The sequence below is a fragment of the Canis aureus genome, chromosome 1, assembly GCF_053574225.1.
Source record: "Canis aureus isolate CA01 chromosome 1, VMU_Caureus_v.1.0, whole genome shotgun sequence".
In the NCBI taxonomy this organism is placed as follows: Eukaryota; Metazoa; Chordata; class Mammalia; order Carnivora; family Canidae; genus Canis; species Canis aureus.
Window position 1 is genome coordinate 104,012,540 of NC_135611.1, and position 19,216 is coordinate 104,031,755.

The 19,216-nt window shown below is 55.1% G+C and overlaps 1 protein-coding gene across 1 annotated transcript; it reads right to left on the reverse strand.

Moving 5' to 3' along the window:
* Positions 1-623: 623 nt before the first annotated feature.
* CACNG8 (calcium voltage-gated channel auxiliary subunit gamma 8) lies at positions 624-18,634 on the reverse strand. Its single transcript, XM_077915860.1, has 4 exons — positions 18,208-18,634; positions 9,783-9,866; positions 8,592-8,732; positions 624-6,444 (listed from the first exon to the last, which is right to left on the reverse strand). Exons 1-4 carry the CDS (start codon positions 18,383-18,385, stop codon positions 5,651-5,653), a joined length of 1,197 nt encoding a protein of 398 aa, XP_077771986.1. The 5' UTR covers positions 18,386-18,634; the 3' UTR covers positions 624-5,650.
* Between the last annotated feature and the right edge of the window lie 582 nt (positions 18,635-19,216).

A 19,216-nucleotide genomic window follows, 5' to 3' on the forward strand; every position in this document is an offset into this window, starting at 1 on the left:
ATAACACCCGCACCTGTCGCCCAGCGCCTGTTGCCATAGGGACCTCGGGTATTTTAAGGGGACGCGGGCGGAGGAGGGAGGCTGTCCCGGGAGGAGGGCCTGAGGGCGGGATCCTGACCCGACTAGAGCCTGAGCGCGCTCTTATTTCCTTAAGGGGCAAGCGGGAGCCGAGGGTCCCATCTCCAGGGTGGCAGGAGACGGGGCAGGGCAGGGCACCTGGAGTTTCGGTCCGGAGCAGGCCTGGCTGGACGCCTGAACTGCTGCGTCTGAGGGAGGAGGGGCTGGGGCCTGGACTCCTGAGTCTGAAGGAGGAGGGGCTGGGGTTCAGGACTCCTGGTCTGAGGGATTTGGTGCTGGGGGCCCAAGTCCCTGAGTCTGAGGGAGGAGGAGCTGGGGTCCCACAGACTCCTGGTCTGAGGGAGGAGGCTGGGGGCCTGAACCCTTGGTCTGAGGGAGGAGGGGCTAGAAGCCCAATCCCTGGGGCAGAAGACTGGGGCCCAGATCCCTGGGTCTTGATGAATGGCTGAACTGATTCTGGTTTGGTGTCTTCAGCACCCCAGAGGTGAAAAGGGCAGGCGTCAGGGAGAAGCTGGGTGTCAGGGGTACTGGAACCAGAGTCACAGTCCTCGTCATCGAGTTTATTAGACAGGGCACCCCCGGGGGACCTTCCATGCAGTTTCAGCCCCCCCGGGGGCAGGGACGGGGACAGCCATGTGGAATGGCAGCAGGGCCTGATCTTCCCCCCCTTCACCCCCTCCCTCAGCCCTTGTGCAGACGGGCCAGGTGGGACCCACCTTCCACCACCTTCGTCTGTGGTCAGCTGCTCTGCTGCACCCGGCCCTGTCCACCCTGCTCTGGACGCGCACGGCGCCCTGTGTGGCTTGCATTGGAGCATGAGTTACCCTGGAATGTGACTGTGTGCAGCTCTCCCACCAGCCTGGGGCAGGGCCGGGGTACCAGAGGAACTCATCTGTGTCCTCAACATTGCCCAGCCCAGGACTGGGTACACAAGAGCCTTGGGAGATGTGCATCAGGTGACTTAAAAGGGTGGACAGATGGATGAAATGGGATGTGACACACAGACACGTCCCCCCACGCTGGGGAAGGTGCTCCCTTCAGAGCGCGCCTCCCTGTACATTCTACCTGGCCTCACTACCTGTCTCCTGACCAGCAGCTGTGAGATTATGTGGCCAAGCTCCTGGAAAGAGTGACACCTGTTCCTTCCTTCCCCCACTGGGACTTCCCCAACCTTAACGGGACCTAAAGGGGCACCAGAGTGTTCTGAGCAGACAAGGCTCCATGCAGTACACTGCCTGTCTCCTGAATCCTTCTTCCCCTTCTCACCCGGCTTGCCCACCTGCACTGAGATGCAGGATTATCTTCCATCCTGTTGCTCTCTTTTCCCAGAAAGGGTATGAACTTTCTTTGGAATGAAAGCTCTCGTTATTTTCATGCCAAAAACATGGCTCGCACCTTTTTCTTTCTCCATCCACACAAGCAGGGCTCTGGTCCCTACCATTGCACTGAAATGACCTCTCACCAGGTCAAACCTTGCTGTCCTCTGGCTCTTGGGCTCTCTGTCCAGTTCTCAGCACCTCTGGCTACTTCCTCCTGGCCTCTGCCTACCTCGTGGTCATCCCCTGTGACTCCCTCTGATACATCCTCTTCTCCTCCGCCACGGATGTGGGTGAGGCTCCTGCCAGGGTCACTTCCCTCTCAGCATTCTCCTCCTAGGTCACCTCATCCAGCCCCATGGCTTTCAATTCTCCTATATGCTGATGTTTCCAAAACTTACATTTCCAGCCATGGCTTCTCCCCGAAGCTCACATATCCGCTAGTTACCGGATACCCCGCCTTGCTTTCTGGCAGGCATCTACAACTTGACGTGTCCAAAGGAGGACTTGGTCCCTCCCGCCCAAATCCTGATCCCTCGCTCCGGGTGCCCTTCCAGGCAACACACTGCAGCTTGGTGCTGCGCAAGCCTAAGAGTTCCTCTTTCCGTCACTCTAGCTTCTCACTTCGTGTCCTGCTGCCTGCGCTCCACTTACCCCTGAACCCACAGGGTTCAGCCCCCAAACCCCCAGACCTGTTCCTCCACTTCTCTCCATCCTCACCCACTCCACTTTGGTCCAGGCCACCATCAGCCCGGAGAGGACAAGGACACCAGCCCCTAACTCTTTGTTTCCACTTTTTACTCATAATGTAGTCTCAGCACAACTATACAGTGCTGTTATTTTGTTGTTGTTGTTAAAAATAAAAATATGATGTCATGCCTGTGCTCAAAACCCTCCGAAGGCTTCACATGAGATCTAGAAAAATGTAAATTTCTTACCAGGACCACCCAATGGGCGCTCAGCCTACACTCTGTCCTCCCAGGTTTGCTCACCCCATTATTGTGCCTGCAACGGGGGCTCCTCCCAAACCCGTGACTCCCACAGAGCTTTTATACTGCCTTTGGTGGCCTGAGTGCTTGTCCTGTCCCTTCTTTCCTTGTCACAAGTCCCATATCTGTTCAAACGTTGCCACTGTGGGGAGGTCTTCTTGGGACACCTCATCTAAAGCCATCTCTGCCCCATAACTGTTCACCGTCACCACATCCTGCCTAGTGTTAAAGCACTTCTCAGTAACTGAAATGTTTCTTATTTGTCTGTCCTGGGCTTCGAGAAGAGCAGGACCTTGACCATCTGCCCACTGCCATGTTCGAGGCCTGGCCTGGGTCCAGACCAGGTTGGCACTCAATAAATACTTCTCGAATACTAATACTGAAAACAAACAAAAGAAGTGGGTCGTTCTTATCCTGTCCGTTGTGCTTGCTTCCAAGTCTCCAGGGTTCCCTCTGGGCAGATCTCTGAATCTTTCTCCATCTCTGCCTCTCCGACACTATGCGGTCTTGTGTGTCTCTGAGACATCTCTCCTCTGATTTGTGCACCTCTGCTCCCTCTCTGCCCCTCTTCTTGTCCTCTCTGGGGTCACCCACAGTGTCTTCAACTTTTCCTATTTTTGTAAGTCTCCCAGTTTTGGTTCTCTTATGTCCTCATCCTTCTTCCCCTCCCTTTCCTCCCCCAGCTCCTTCTTCCCATTGCCCCTCCTCCCCAACTCCCCCTGCCTTGTACGCATCCTCCACCTCTTTCTAGCTCTCTGGCCTTTGGACTCTAGAATCCACTCCCCCCACCAGTTCTACCCCCTCCTCCACCAAAGAATCTCCCCTCCTACCCAACTTGTCTCTTCTGGCTCTGCCTCTCTTCGCCCTGTCTCTCCATTTAGCATCACTCAGTGCTCCTGTCTTGTATTCCTTCCCCCACATTTTCTACCCAAGCTCCCTGAAACTGCCCCCAGGGGATTCCTCCCTGGTCCCTTGCCCTCCAGGCTCTCCCCATTTCTTGTCCACCCACAGGGCCCCTGAGGGGACCTCCCAACACCCAGTCAAAGCCCATCCCCCCTCTGCTCTGCCCCTTTCTGCTGCCTCACGTCACTAGGGCAGAGGCTACCAAAGCCCCTGTACCACCTTCCTTCCCATCTGTGTCTGCAGCTGTCTCCCCACCAGACTGGGGGCCCTAGAGGGCAGGGCAGGGTCTGAGGCATCTCCAACCCCCAGCATCACCAGGCACAGGGCCTGGCACACAGGAGACCTTGGGGAATATTTACTGAGCAAATGAAGGGACGGCCACTATGCACTGCCCCTTCTGAATCTTCACTGGCCTTCAAAACCATCCCCCACCACCCCCACAGCCCTTGCTTTGCTCACCTACAACCTTCTTCTCCCCTATCCCACAGCATCAGCCCCGTTGACCACTTTCCCAAGTGGCTCCTTCTAACACCCACATCGGGTCCTGCACTTCTGCTGCTCAAAACTCTCCTGTCTCTCCTCACTAGCCTCAGAACAAAGTCCAAACTCCTGAGCCCAGAACTCCAGCACCTTTCAACTAGGTTAGGTTCTGCCCAAACCTCCCACCCTCACCCTGTCCTCTGGGGTCCCAGAACTGTGAAGCCTGTCCCAAATACAGCACGCTATGCCACTCCCCCTGGCCTTTGCCTGAGTCACCCCCTTCATCACTCAGCAGATTCCTATGCATTCTTTTTAAACCTTGGCTGGGCATTGTTCTCCAGAAAGTTTCCCTGAGTACAGCCCACTCCTGGAGCTCGGTTACTCTGTTCTCTGGTCAGGGAGTCCACCATGGTCCCTGTCAAGCACCAGTAGCCCTGCCTGGATTGCAGTTTTTGACTCCTCTTCCTCGAGAGCAGGGTTAAGGTCTGTTTCATCCCTAGGGGATCCTGATTCCAACACACTGCCTGATATGGTGCCAGAGGCACAAAAACGTCAATGAGTGAACGGCTGAATGAATGAATGAATGAATGAACACAAATGCCTAAGTCCCCCAGAGCTTCTCTTGCACACCAGACACCGGGCCTGTGCTTCAGTGTTTTATGTGATTATCTGCTTCCTCCCGGGGAATGTGGGTTTCAAGGGCCAGTGCCTGTATTTGATGCTGAATTTCAGCCTGTCTCTGCCTTTCAGCCTGTCTCATCTTTGATTTCCTGCCTCCCTTTTGTACCCTATTCACATTATGCTTCTGTGTAAAGCCATTCTGTGGCTCCCTGCTGCCCTCGGAATGAAATCCAAACTCCTGACCTAACCTACAAGTCCCTGGGCAGTCTGGCTCTGTCTACATCTCCAGCTTTGTATTGTCCCATCTGCACCTGCCTCACTACACTTTAGGCCTCCCTGGAAGCTCTTCCTGCCCCAGGGCCTTTGCATATGCTGTTCTCTGGCTGAGACACTTCCCCCAGCTTCACTTGGCTGATGTCTGGTCATCATCCTTTCAATGTCAGCTAAAATATTCCTTCCTTTTAAACTGGGTTACACCTCCCTGACAGAGCATTTCGGATTTCTCTTGTGTCTGAACTGTTACTTGCTGTTTGTATATACTAGTTGCTGTTTGACTAATGTCTGTCTCCTGCACAAGATGCAAACTCTATGAGGACATTGAGGACCCCGTCTGCAGGCTCCCTTCTGTAGGCTCGGGATCCAGCACAATGCCTAGTGCTTATGTACACAAATACATTTCAAATAATGAATGAACGAGTCACACTCAATGCCCGTGACGTTCCCTCCCTGGGGCCTTCCTGGTACACAACAGGCACTTAATAAACCTTTGTGGAATAATGAATGAAAATGAATGAATGCCCACGTCCATTCCTTGTTACTTTGCCTTTCCGCAAGCCTCCTCTTTACCTTTCCGCCTCTTTACATAGGGCATATATATAGTTTGTAGGTAGAACTATATATTCGTGTGTTAAGCGCCCCTCTCCAGGAGTTGGGCTGGGCTGGGAGTCCCTCCCTCCCCCCGCCCCGCCCCCACATGCACACAGCAAAACATTAAAAAGAAAACATCTCAAAACTGCAAAAAAACTCCACAGCCCTCCCCCTCCCCCCATCCCACAAAAAAAATAAAACACGACGCCCCCTCCCAACGGCCCCCTCCCTGGGGGGGTCCCCGAGCCGAGCGCGGGGCGCGGGGGAAGGCTAAGCAGTCTCCAGCGCGCTCGCGGGGAGGGAGGGGCGCCCCCGCCCCCCCTCCCGGCAGCCTCGTTGCACGCGCGCCCGCGCACGCGCCCCGGACACGCCCCCTCGGCGCCCCACGACGCGCCCCTACACCGGCGTGGTTTTCCTGTTGAGCGTGTTGGTGTTGGAGGCGGCGGCCTCCTTGGCCAGGGTCCCGGGGGCCGGCGCGGCGGGCGCGGGCGGGGCGGGCGCGGGCGCGGCGGGCGGCCCGGTGACCGTGACCGTGACGCCGCCGCCCGCCTCCTTGGGGAAGGCGTTGTGCAGCGTGAGGAAGCCGGGCGCCCCCCCGCGGTCCCGCTCGGCGCCCGCCCCGCCGCCGCCCGCGCCCGCGCCCGCGCCCGCGCCCGCGCCCCCGTACGCCGCCGCCCCGCCGCCGCCGCCGCCGCCGCCGCCGCCGCCGCCGCCGCCGCCGCCGGCCCCCGCCAGCCCCGCAGCCACGCTGCCCTTGGACGGGTCGCGGCTGAGCGTGTACATGGAGATGTCCGTGGAGGCGAAGCCCGGGCCCCCGGCGCCGCCGGGAGATGCGTCCCGCGACGGCGACGGCTCGCTGGAGCGGGAGCTAGAGCGGGAGCGGCGGCGGTAGCGGAAGCGGTAACTGGGCAGACGGAGGATGGCCGAGGGGCCGCTCCCGCCACTGCCGCCCGCGCCCCCGCCGGCCTTGAGCAGGTCCGAGCGAGACTGGCAGTGCGCCTCGCGGCTGCGCTCGATGTAGATGTTGACGGCCAGCACGCCGATCACCTCGGCCAGGATGAACGACAGCCCGCCGAAGTAGAAGGACCAGCCGTACGAGTAGTGGTTCTTCTTCTCCTCGTCCCGCTTCGGGCCCGGCTCGCCCGCGTTGGCCGAGATGTACACGATCACGCCGATGATGTTGCTCAGGCCTGGGCGGGGGACGGTCAGACGCGAGCCTGGAGGCCACCCCGGCCCCGCCCCCGCCCGGCCCCGGCCCGCCCCGCGGTCCCGCCCCGCGGGTCAGAGCTGGGGCCCGGGGGCTCCAAACACCTCCACAGCCGGCCCAGGCCGTGCCCGAAAGGGTAGTCTAGGCTCCACCCCCGGGTGGTGGAAGCCCCACCAATGCCTCCTGCCACGTCCCAGGTACTCCAAACTCCTCCCTAGCCGATCCAGTCGGAGCCCCAGGCGGGCCTAAGCTCCAGCTCCAGGTGGCACAGGCCACGCCCCAAATGCTCCCTGTCCCGCCCTGAATGGTCCACGTCCCACCCGAGACGGTCTCAACTCCTCTACAGCTGGCCCAGTCCCGCCCCACTCGGGTCTGAGCTTCAACCCAGGGTGGTGAAAGCCCCGCCCCCAAGTGATCCTTGCCCCCCCCATACGTCCTAGGTGCTCCAAACTCCTCACCAGCTGGCCTAGACCCCACCTCACACTTGGTCTAAGCTCCACCCCTGGGTGGTGTAAGCCCCGCTCCAAATGCTCCCCATCCCACCTCAGCTGATCTAAACTCCTCCCCAGCTGGCTCAGGCCCCGCCCCATGTTGGTCTAAGCTCCACCCACGTGTGGTCTAGCCCCCTCCTTATGCTCCTTGTCCTGGCCTGGGTGGTCCTGGTCTCGTACCAGGTGTTCTAAACTCCTCCGTGGCTAATCCAGCCCTGCCCCAAGATAGCATAGTCGGACTACCCGCCCCCCTCATGGTCCAGGCCCTAGCTGGCCCAGACCTTGTCATGGACAGCCTAAAGTCCTTCCCACTTGATCTAGGCCCCCTCCTAAATGGCCGAAGTCCCACTCCCAGCTAGCCCAGGCCCCACCTCCACCGGTCTGGTCTAAACCCGGACCCCGCTGGTCCAAATCCTGTTCGGTATGGTCTAAACCCTGACCGTGATGAGTGATCCCCGCCTGGGTTTCCAAGCCCTACCCTGACTAGTCCAACTCAATCCTTGACATTATAAACCTGGGCTTTCTCCCGGGTCCCACACTCGTTTCAACCCTATTAATGTGGAAATGTCGCTCTGATTCTCCAGGCTGGGTCCCTTGCTGATCTAAACTGTTCCTTCCGGCACCTGGGTGGCTCAGTGGTTGAGCATCTGCCTTTGGTGCAGGTCATGATCCCGGGTCCTGGGATGGAGTCCAGCATCAGGCTCACCTCAGGGAGCCTGCTTCTCCCTCTGCCTATGTCTCTGTCTCTCTGTGTCTCTCATGAATAAATAAATAAAATCTTTTTAAAAACCCAAAAATTAAAAAAACAAAACAAAACACCTCTTCTTTCATGACATCAATCCAGACTGGTCATCTAGTCTAGGCCCACCCCTGCTGGTCTAAAATTTGCCCTCACTAGATGGGGTCCCCCTTGTACCCTAACCCCACCTCCCTGCCGGTCCAGACGCGGCTTCCCTGCTTGTTCCCCGTCTTTGAGTCTGGGGATGGCTCAAACCCATCTCCAGAGCACCCCTTGCTCTTTATGCTAAATCCTCCTCCTTCTCCGGACTCCGCCCCCTGGAATTTCCCAGCACTACTCATTTCTTGTAGAAAAGCAGGGAAGAGGGGTGCGGGGGAGGGCACGGCGGGGAAACCTCACTTGAAGTTGGTCTGGATGGTTTCCCAGCACCAGCCTCCTCTTGGAACGGCAGGGGTTCACGAGGCCCCGCCCCCTAAAACAAGTTCCTCCCTCCTTCTGCGGCCAAATCACTTTCTCCCTCTTCTATCTTCAAGACCTCAATTGTCTCGAGGCCCCACCCCTCCCAAGCCCCGCTCTTCCAGTCTGCGGAACCGCGGGCTTTGGAACCTAAGCTCCCGCATCCCGGATAGCGCGCTACACACCTGTCAGGGGTTTAGATCCCCCCGAAGACCGCGCCAAGGCGTCACCTACCTTGCCCAGAGGGTGGCGATGGAGCTTAGGAAGAACCCGGGAAGGCTCCAGACCCCAGCAGGCGCCTGGGGCAGGATGGCTCTGCAAACGCGCAGGCACGAGCGCGCGCGCACACACACCACACACACACACACACACACACACACACACACACGTGCGCCGGCTTAGGTGGGCCGCCCCAGAAGGCCGCCCCCTCCCTCTGCCTCTCACCTGCTGCCACGAACAGGATCCCTGCTCCCAGAATGATGTTCCTTTTGGACTTATAGACCCGGGAGGCGGCCACGCACACACCCCCGAGCAGCAGCAGGATGGCGCTGAGGATGGGGAAGATGCTGGAGGCCCGGACCACTCCTGCGAGGGAGAGGAGGAGGAGGAGGGAAGGGTGGGAGCCAGGGCGTCAGGTGCGGCCCTTTCCGCCCCTCGCGCGCTGCGCCTCTGCCCGCTTTCGTCTCCGCTCCTCTCCCTAGAATCCTCCAGTTCCCCCGCTCTGCCTCTGTTCTGCCCATTTCATTTTTTGTTTCCTTCTCTCTCCTCTTTAAAATGTCTCTATTTTTCTGTCTGATCTCCTCTCCTCTCCCGCCTTTTTCTTCTTCCTCTTTCTTCTTCCTCGGCTTATTTTTTTCTCTCTCCTGGCACACTTTTCCTTTTTATTTCTTAAAATCACTTTTCCCCTGAACTTCAGTGGACCCTCCCTCTTTTTCTCTTTTTCCTTCTCCTCTCCGTATTTTGTTCCTTCCTCTACATCTATCAAGTCTCCCAATATCTCATTCACCCCCTTTCTGCCTCGCTCATCTAGCTGTCTGCGCCCCACCCCCTATCCTTCTGCCTGGCTCCATCTATTGCTCTGGGCTTAGCTAATGTGAGTGTGGCTGTCTGTCTGTCCGTCTTTCCCTCTGCAATCCTTGCCACCCACCGTCCAGACCCCAGCAAACGGATTTTGCGATTTCTGAGCCCCGCTGAGGCCGCAGCCAATCAGCATCCAGGATTTGCCGCGTTCTCGGGATGGCTACCAATCGCACCGCCGGCTTCCCCAGCCAGCTCCTGAGAGTGCCCAGTCCGCGCTGCAGGTTGCCTCACAGCCCCGGGCGCAGTGGCCAATCACAGCCCAGAAATCGACAACCAGTCACGGAGCGGTGACTCTGCGAGCCCGGGCAGCAAGGCGCCCAACCACCTCCCGGATACCCCCCCAACCTCAACCCGCCCCAAGGTGAGAGGAGGAGGCGGGTGAGGGATCACCGAACCAATTGGGGTCCAGAGGATCTCAGCATCTGGATGTGGATTTGCTGGCAAGTGCATCCCTGAGCGTCCATCTAGGTGCCTCTCTCCACTGTCCGCGCCCCGGCCCCCCGCCCTGGGCCCAGCAGTCTCCCCCACCCCACTCTGACTCAGACCCCCACGTACGGAGCAGATACTCCGCGCTGTCATGGTCATAGTCCGTGTCCTCCGGGAAATGGTTGATCTTCACGCAGACGCCTCTTTTCAACCCTGGAGGGGGATGGGGGTGATGGTGGGGGGGACTTAAGAGTTGGGGGAACCCCCAATGAGAGAAGACCCCCCCCTTACCCAAACCTCTCCTCTTTTTGGCCTATTGGGAGGTGGGAAATCCTGACTCCTGAGCCTGTCAACATCTGGGACAAACTTTAAGCTTCTCTGGCCTCGGTTTTCCCAACAGTTAAAAAAAAGAGGAAAAAGGAAAAGAAAACAAAAAGAAAAACCCATGCAATAGTCACTAAAAGGCCACAAAGGCCTTTGCCCTGTAACCCGGGCTAGGACACTCCACATCTCTGACTTTGTTTCCCCCGCTTTAAGGGAAAAAAAAAAAAAAAGGCGCTGGTTTCAGCAATGTCAGGGCGCTCTGCAACTCTGAACTCGTCAACCGGTCTGAAAATGCGTGGGAAACGAAGGCGCGCACAGAAGGCGAGGACTACATTTCCCATGAGGCCCATGACTTGTAGAGTTCAATTGTGAGTGCAGCCCGAGTGGACCATGGGAGTTGTAGTCTCTTCAGTTCTGCCTATAGGAAGAGGGATTCCCAGTCTCTTACCTGGAATTCTCTGGAAGGAGATGGAGTGGCTGGAGCAAGTAGAGGCATGCGAGGAGGTATACCTCTAGGCGTCATGCAGTCTTACCCCCTTCTTCCATCCCAGAATCCTCACATTCTCACACCCTTTGGGGAACCCATCTTCTCACTTTTGGGGACAGTTCCTATTCTACTATCTCTACCATATAACTGGAGATTGAGATGTAAATAAATATAAATATAAATACATTTAGTTTCCTCGATTCTCCAGGCTCCTTCCAACCTGCAGGGTTTTGCCCATGCTGTGGATTCCGTTCACATTCTTCACTGATGAAAAACTTACCCTGCAAGTGGGCAGCTCACAGGGTACCTGCTTGAGGAAGCTTTCCCTGTGCACCCACGTGCACACACCTCCCACCAAAGTTGGGTCAGTTTCGCCCTCCAGAGTGGAGCAGCAACCTGTGGTAACCCCTACCCTTTGTGTGTTGGGGGCGGGGGGAGTGCATAGGGTTGCTTTAGGAGTTTCTTCTTCCTCAGCAAGCTGGGAGTTCCTGCTGCGGGAAGGCATGGAGTCTGATTCCTCTGTATGTCCCTAGCATTGCCTGGCACAAAGGAGGCCTTCAGAAATGGATGTTGAATAAATGAATGAAATTAGGAATGAATACAGGGATAGCAGAAGGGGAGATTGGAGACAGAAGATGACAGGGAAAGTAATGGGGATAAAGGAAAGGATTGGGAAGAAGGAATTTAAGGCAGTGAGTGATTCCACTAACAGCTAACACTTGCTAAGTGCTTCCTAGGTGGATTAACTCATCCAGAGCTCCCAAGAGTCCCATGAAATAGATAATGTTATTGGTGTTGTGCGGTGGCCAAGTGTTGGGAATAAGACTCACACTGCTTGATAATAAAACCCAACTCCATCATGTCCTGATTCTGTGACCTTGTTGGTGTTACTTAGGCCAATTTGCTTCAGTCCTTTAACCTATAGAAAGTGGATAGTAGGGCCTACGTCATGGGGTTGTTGTGAGGATTGATTCCAGGTAAAGAGATTTAGCACTTTGCCTAGAACATAATGAAGTGCTCAACTGATATCAGTGGAGCTACCCATTGTCCAGATGAGAAAGCAGAGGCACAGAAGGGATTAATCAATGCACAGCTAATGTGTGGTGGAAGCAGAAATAAAATACACAGAAGTTTGCCCTATTGGAATATAAGATTATGGGCTGTTCACCACTGTATTCCAAGCATGTAGAACAATGTCTAGCACTTAGTAAGTGCTTAATAAATATTTTTATGAGAGCATGATTGAATGAGTCAAGCACATGAAAAGATGCAAGACATCACTAGCCATTAGGGAAATCCAAATGAAAACCGCAATGAGATAACACCTCACACCCAGTAGGATGGCTACCATAAAAAGAAAGCAAATCAGAAAATAACAAGCATTTGACAAGGATGTGGAGAAACTGGAACCCTTGTGCGCTGTTGGTGGGGTTGTAAAATGGTGCAGCTGTTACCATTCTAAAAATTAATTAATTTTTTTAAAAGTTTTAAAATAAAAAATGTTACTAGATGACCCAGCAATTCCACTTCTGGGTATACACTCAAGAGAATCCAAAGCAAGTTCTCTATGAAACACATGCACACTCATTTTCATAGCAGTATTTTTCACAACAGCTGAAAACAACCCAAGTGTCTGTTAGTGAATGAACAGATAAACAGAATGTGGTCTATACATACAATGGAATATTGTTCAGCCTTAAAAAAGTAAGGGAATTCTGGCATTTTTTTTAAACGAATGAATGACTGATTATACACCTCTCAAGGGCAAACTCTTATCCATCAGCACATCGTTTATGGTGTGGTCGGTAAACCTGTGGGTTCAAGTTCTCTCCTTTATTGAATGGGATCACAGTACTTCTCTCAAAACATTAACCATAATTAAATGAGATTGAGCATATAAAGTGCAAGGCACATAGACCCCCCCTCAAGAGATTAGTGTTGATAGCAGTCATGATAACTAACACCTCCTGAGCACTAACCACACACCAGGCACCTCTCTGAGCATTTGACAGGTGTTAATGCACTGGGTAACTATGGCAAACTTAGGGATACAGAAAACTGAGTAGAGTTGAAAGACACTCAGGCCCATGTAGATGACAAGTCATAGGGAGTAGATTCAGTGTAGCTGGGCTTCGGAGGTGAGCATATTTAAGGCAGTGGAGTAAGGTGGCTATGGTAGCCATGAGCATGGTCCCTGGAATCAAATTCTCTGGACTCATGCCAGGACTGCCACTTTCCAGCTGTGTGGCTTTGGGGACTTGAATGCTCCCCAGCCTCAGCTTCTTCATTTGCAACTGAGGATAATATGACCTCATAGGGTCTGATAAGAGTTCAATGAAACAGAGACCAGTGCAGAATATGAGGGGACTATGCAACATGCTTCTGTGTATTATCTGACCTGACCAGGCTGAGCCAGGAGCTTATTATGTCCAGGGATAGCAGCGATGTGTCCCTGGGTCTCCCCAGAGCCTGCCTAGCACAGACCTGAGTAGGTGGGAGTGGAGGGAAGTGTGTGCAGCAGTGAGGATGCACGTGGAAGTGAATTCCAGCCCATCCTGCTCCTCACATGCTGGCTGGCCATGTGGCTGACTCCCTTCCTTTTCTGGCCATCAGCTTCCCTCTCAAACCGCTCCTTCACCCAGCACAACTGGAAGGACAATTGGGAGGATTTGGTGAGATGAGACCTGCAAAGTCCTGGGGCACCTGGGTGGCTCAGTGGTTGAGCATCTGCCTTCTGCCTTCGGCTCAGGTCATGATTCCAGGGTCCTGGGACGTGGTCCCGCATTGGGGTCTCTGCAGGGAGCCTGCTTCTCCCTCTGCCTATGTGTCTGCCTCTCTCTGTGTTGTCTCTCATGAATAAATGAATAAAATCTTTAAGAAAAAAAGAATGCAAAAGTCCTGAGCACAGAGGCTTTAGATAACCGGCTTGACTAAATGGAGCTGTGAGTCCAGGGTCTTGATTCCTGAGGAGGGGGCTACACCCACATGGATGCCACCAGCCCCAGGTGGCTTTTGGGCACTTGAAACGTGACAATTGAGATGAGGTATAAGCGTAAGAAACGCACTGAATTTCAGACATAGTACGAAAAAATGCATACTATTCCATCAATAATTTTTATATTGATTACATATTAAAATGATAATATTCTGGCTATGCTTGGTTAAATAAAAGATATTATTAGCCTTTATATTGATTTTTTATATTGTATAAATTCTATGTATTAAACTATATTCAATGAACCTTCTCCTTTTTCCTTGTTTGAATGTAGCTACTGGAAAAATTTAAATCATACATGTGGTTTGTGTGATGTTTCTTTTGGGCAGTGCTGGGTAGGAGGCTGGGATTTCTGGGCTCTCGAGGAAGGGGGAGCTCAGGGCAGTCACCTGAATTCTGAATAATTAGAACAACAACAACAAAATAGAAATGACATAATCTAGCTCTCGCTCTGTGCCTGTTAGTCTTTTAAATGCCTTACAGTTGCAGCTCATTGAATCCACACACAATCCCTGCAGGTTAGGGGCTATTGCCATCCCCAATCCTCAGATAATGGAAACAAGGCACAGAAAGCTTAAATGTGTGGCCCGAGGTCACCCGGCTGTGCAGGAGGTAAACCCAATTCCAATGGGTCTTGTCCCAAAGTCTGTGTCTCAGTCACTCCATCTACTGCATCTGTTGTGGCAACTCACAGGGACATGAGGATGGAACCTGAAAACCCCAGGGACACAGTGCCCTTCAGGAGGCAATGGCTCAGGGGTCTCGGTTTCTACATTCCTGCGTCCCTTATGGGCTGCAGGCAGGTGGATACATTGCTTCATTCTCCTAGGAAATAAAACAGACCTGGATTCAAATCCAGACTCTACTACCTATCAGTTGTGTGACCTTGAGAAAGTCACTTCACTTTGTCTGAGCCTTTGCTTCCATCTCTAGAAGGAGGAGATAATAGTGGTGCATATTACACAAGGCCACTGTGCACATTCTGCAGCACATACAGGACAATTACAATAATCAGGAAGCCGGCCTTCATTTCCACCCTCCTGACAACATTTCCTTTGGCTTCCCGGATACCCACTTACCTCATTTTCCCTAACTCTCATGGCTCCTGCTTTCTGAGCTCTTTTTGGTGGGTTCTCTCATCTCTCTTTTAATAATGGACTAGCTAAGGTTGTTCAACTAATTGTTTGGTATGTTTCTCTCTTTGCATTCTCTAGGTGACCTCATTCATCCATATGCAATGACACCCCCCAATTTGTATCTGCAGCCCAGACTGTCCCCTGAACTCTGGCCTCATACATCATATTGCTCACAGCCTAGATCAGGGGCCAGCAAACTACAACCCGTGGGCCAGACCCAGCCTGCCAAATCCAGTGAAGAATGGGTTTTACATTTCCTAAGTGATTGAAAAAAATATCAAATGAGAGTATTTCATGGCACATGAGAAAGATACAGAATTCAAATATCGGTGTCTGAACACGAGTTTAACTGGAACACAGCCACGCTCATTCACTCATGTGTTGTCTTTGGTTGTTTTCAGGAGTGACTGTGACAGGGACAGGTCCACAAAGCCTAAAATATTGACTGCATGGCACTTTTCTATGTCCTAGGTGATATCCCTAATAGGCATCCTGAATTTAACGTGTCCAAAACTGAGCTCATGATACCTCTCCTCACAATAAATTAGACCAAGGAAAATAAAATAAAAAGCCCACCGTGCCATCCTCCAGATGCCCCCTGCATCCCCACCCCTGCCATTCTCAGGCACTCAGGCCACAGCCTTGGGAGAAGTGACTCTCAACCGGGGGGGGGGGGGGGGGGGGCGAATTTATTCCCAGACTAGAGACACTTGACAATTTTGGTTGTCACGACTTGGGGACTGCTCCTGGCATGGAGGCCAGGATGCTGCCAGGCACCGTACGACGCTCAGGCTGGCCCCCACGGCACAGAACTATCTGTGCCATGTCAACAGTACTGAGGTTGAAAGATGCTGTTTTAGAGACACCCTGACTCCAATCTCTCTCACATCCCGTAGCCACCCTGCCAGCAATACCAGCAATCCCCACTGCCACTGTAGCTTTGGGACACACCCTGAATTCAAGTCACTTCTCCAGCTCTCCTGCTCCCAACCGCAGACTGGCCACGGCCTATTGTCCCTCTTGCCTGTCCCTTTAGTCCTATCCACAGAATGAGAGCACTCCTGTCCGCAATGCAAGTCAGCTCTTTCTACACCTCGGCTCAGCTCAGGAACTCTGGGCAGGAGAGTTGCATTCCAGCTCCAGCACCTAGAATGTGTGAAATCATGGCCTGTTCTCTCTCGGATTACACTTCCCACCATGTCCCCCTCGTTCATTCTGCCAGTGGCCAGACACACAGGCTCCCACCTCAGGGCCTTCATGGTAGCTGTGACTTTCCTCCAGGGAGCCACATGGCTCCCTCTCTCACTTCCTTCAGACCTCCACTCTGAGGTCACCGGCCCAGTGAAACCCAACCTAGTCTCCTCACCTGCAACTTCACACATGTGTCCCAACGCATTCCATCTTCTCCCCTGTCCTTCTTAGCACCTGGTGCCAGCTAACACCCTGAAGGTTTTATTTACTTATCTTTCCTATTATTTGTCTCTCCCTCTTAAATATAACACACACAAAAACAGGGATCTTTTGTTTTTCACTGCCGTAGCCCTGCAATCAAAAACAGTCCTGGCGCATAGTATAAAGCCAATAAATGTTGGGCATATGGAAGGATGGATGGATGGATGGATGGATGAATGAATGAATGAATGGCATTCTTATTATATGCCATACGCTGTCCTAGGGGTCTCAGGATGCAAGCCCCCACATGCGGCTGGTGCCTGGTGTTGGTCAGATCAGTGAATGGACATGGACTTGAATGCCCGCAGGAGGAAGGAAGTACCATAATGAAAGAGTGGACAGATAGGAGGCGATAGGGAGCAGAGGTGACTGTGGTGGACATGGAGACTGCATGCCTGATCTGAAGGAGCAGCTGCTGCTTGGACTGGCCAATCGTAGACCCTGTAGAATGAAGACCTGCGTTGTCAGATCTTCCACTAGTTCAAAAGAAGCCGGAAATCAGATTTTCAATGTGAAGTCTCCCTATTTTTAAATGTTGGCAACGGATTCAGATTTTGGTTTCAGTTTTAAACACTTGGAACACCAGACAAAGCATATCTGCACATCCCATCCTTCAGACCTGAGTTTTTGGCTCTGCCCCAGTCACAGCTGGGTGACCTTGGGCAAGTGGCTTAACCTCTCTGAGCCTTGGTTTCCTCATCCCCGCCAGGAGGGCATGCCTGGCCTCACAGGATTAAAGGAGACAATTGCACTCCTCACTCACCAGGAGTGCTCAGCAAAAGAGGAGGAAAGGATGGGAGAGACTGGATGGAGAGGAAGTGGAGGGATCTCGATCTTTTTGATGCTGGAGGAAATATCTGGGATTGCGTTGTTGCAGATGAGAGCTGTGAGGCTCTGTGTGGGAAGTAACAGATAGCCATCACACAGGGGACAGACCCCAGGTGGGCCTGGGACCCAGGTTTCCTGCCTCCAGCTCAGCTGCCCAGGGCTGTGCAAAGACGCAGCAAAGATGAGTGGGAGGGAGGAGGAGCTGGGGAGGGAGAGGGCAGCAGTGGGCAGGTGAGCACAGGGCGGGGGCAGAGAACTGGAGCCAGAAGGGGGGCTGCAAGATGGACAGCAGGACCCAAGGACAGTGCAGGGATGGAGGCTGCAAGAGGCAGTGGCCTTAGGGTCCCGGAGGGAGGTATTGGAGGAGGAGGGAGAGGCGGAAGGAGGTGTGAGTGAGGGAAGATGAAGTAAAGCCGTCCAAAGAACAGAGGAGGCCTAGGGCCGGCAGTGGAGGCTGGAGGACATCCTAACATCCTAACGGAGAGAGGGGGAGAAGCAAACATGACTGGAGTCTGAAGGAGGGAAGACAGGACAGCGTCAGGAGCTCTGACCAGACAGGGCACCATCATGACGTCTGGGGGATAAAGCCCCAAAGAGGAGGAAGAAGGGGCAGGGGAGCGAGGGGACTAGGGGACTAGGGTAGGGTGTCCGTGGAGAGAAGGTGAGAGAGGGCCTGAAGGAGGAGAGACTGCCCAGGAGAGGAGGGGGGGGGGTCCCCAGAAACGGTGAGAGGGAAGGAAGACGAATGCAGAGGGCTCCGTGGAGGGAGGAGGAGGCGGAGGGAGGGGTGGAAGGGCAGGGGGCTCCCAGGAGGCCGGACCGACGGGGCGGCGGAGGCCGGAGGGTCAGGGTGTGCAGAGGCCAGGGCAGTGTGCAGGGGCAAGGGGGATGCAGCGGGGATCGGGATCCGACGAGAGGGGAACGGGAGGGGGAGGAGTTAGAGGGAGAGGTCTAAGGGGCAGGAGGCGTCCAGGAGGCGCCCAGGAGGCGGACTGGGCCGCGGAGTGTATGGGGCGGGGCGAGGGGGTTGGGGGGGTCAGATAAGAGGGGACAGGGAAGGGGAGGGAAGCAGGTAGGAGGGGGAGGAGGAGGAGGTAGAGGGAGGGGTGGGAAGGGGCAGAGGGGGGTGCCCCCGGGAGGCCGGACTGGGCTGCGGAGGCAAGGGCAGAGGGCAGAGGGCAGATGTGCGGGGCGAGGGGGGACTCAGCGGGGCGGGATCCGACGGGAGGGGAGGGGAGGGGAGGGGAGGGCGAGCAGCGAGCAGAGGGGGCCTCCGGGCCGCGGGGTCCGCAGGGGAGGAGGGGCGCGAGGCAGGGGCCCCCCGCACCCTACCTTCCAGGCAGCAGATCCTCCAGAGCCCCGAGTGCGTGAGGCCGCCCGGGTCCTTCTTCTCCGAGGAGCCGCTGCCCCCGCGGTGGGGCGGCGCGTCGTCGCTGGCGGTGAGGTTGGTGGTGTTGCAGATGAAGGCGCGCGTGTACAGCCAGTAGTCGGTGCTGATGGCGATGGTCATGAGGCCGAAGGCCGCGAAGGCGCCCACCGTGGTCAGCAGCACCTGCACCCCCTTCTCGCACCAGAGGCCTCGCTCTTCGTTCCAGCGTTTCAGCGACTCCAGCTTGACCACGGGCAGCCGGGGGGCCGCGGGCCACCACCGGGGCAGCGGGGGCGGGGCCGTGCCGGCGGCTGGGGGGGGCACAGCGCAGGCAGAAGTGGGGCCCGGGGCCTGCCGGGCTGGGCGGGGGGCGGCGAGGAGGAGGAGGAGGAGGAGGCGCGGCCCGGGCGGGGGTCAGAGGGCGGCCATGGTCGGCGGCTGGTGGGGGCGGGAGCAGATAAAGGAAGTCAAGAAAGACGGTGCCTCCCCCACCGCCCCCAACTCACGAAGATCCCCACTATCTCCTGGGCTGAAGGAACTCCTTCCACTCCGGCTCTCCCGGCCTCCCTCGCTCTGAAAAAGTCTCCCTCTGCCCAGGGCAGTCTTCCCACGAAATCCCACTGGGAGAGATCCACCCCCCCCTCCCACCACCGTGCCTGACACTGTAGACACTCCTCCTGTGCCCTCCCGCTCCTCCCCCTGGTCCTCACGTCTTCCCCACAGGGAAGGCCACCCCCCCACACACTTCCAGCCCCAGGGCTTCCTCCTTCTGGAGCTTCGTCCTCCTCCTCGGTCCTACAAGACCTCTACCCTGTAAGACCCCCATCACCATTCTCATCTCTTACAGTTCTGCTGGCTCCCATGTCCCCTGCAAGTTTCCCCTCCTCACCTACTGTGTCCTCTACTCAAGAAAAATTTCTCAACCTCTCCTCAGCTAAGAAAAAAAAAAAAAAAAAGTCTTCCCATAGAATC

Coding starts and splice junctions, on each gene's coding strand:
- CACNG8 (XM_077915860.1), bottom strand. CDS start 18,385: ATGACCATCGCCATCAGCACCGACTACTGGCTGTACACGCGCGCCTTC. Junction 9,867..18,207: donor GAGGATCTGCTGCCTGGAAG/GTAGGGTGCGGG, acceptor ATCCCCCTCCAG/GGTTGAAAAGAGGCGTCTGC. Junction 6,445..8,591: donor GATCCTGTTCGTGGCAGCAG/GTGAGAGGCAGA, acceptor TCCCCCGCCCAG/GCCTGAGCAACATCATCGGC.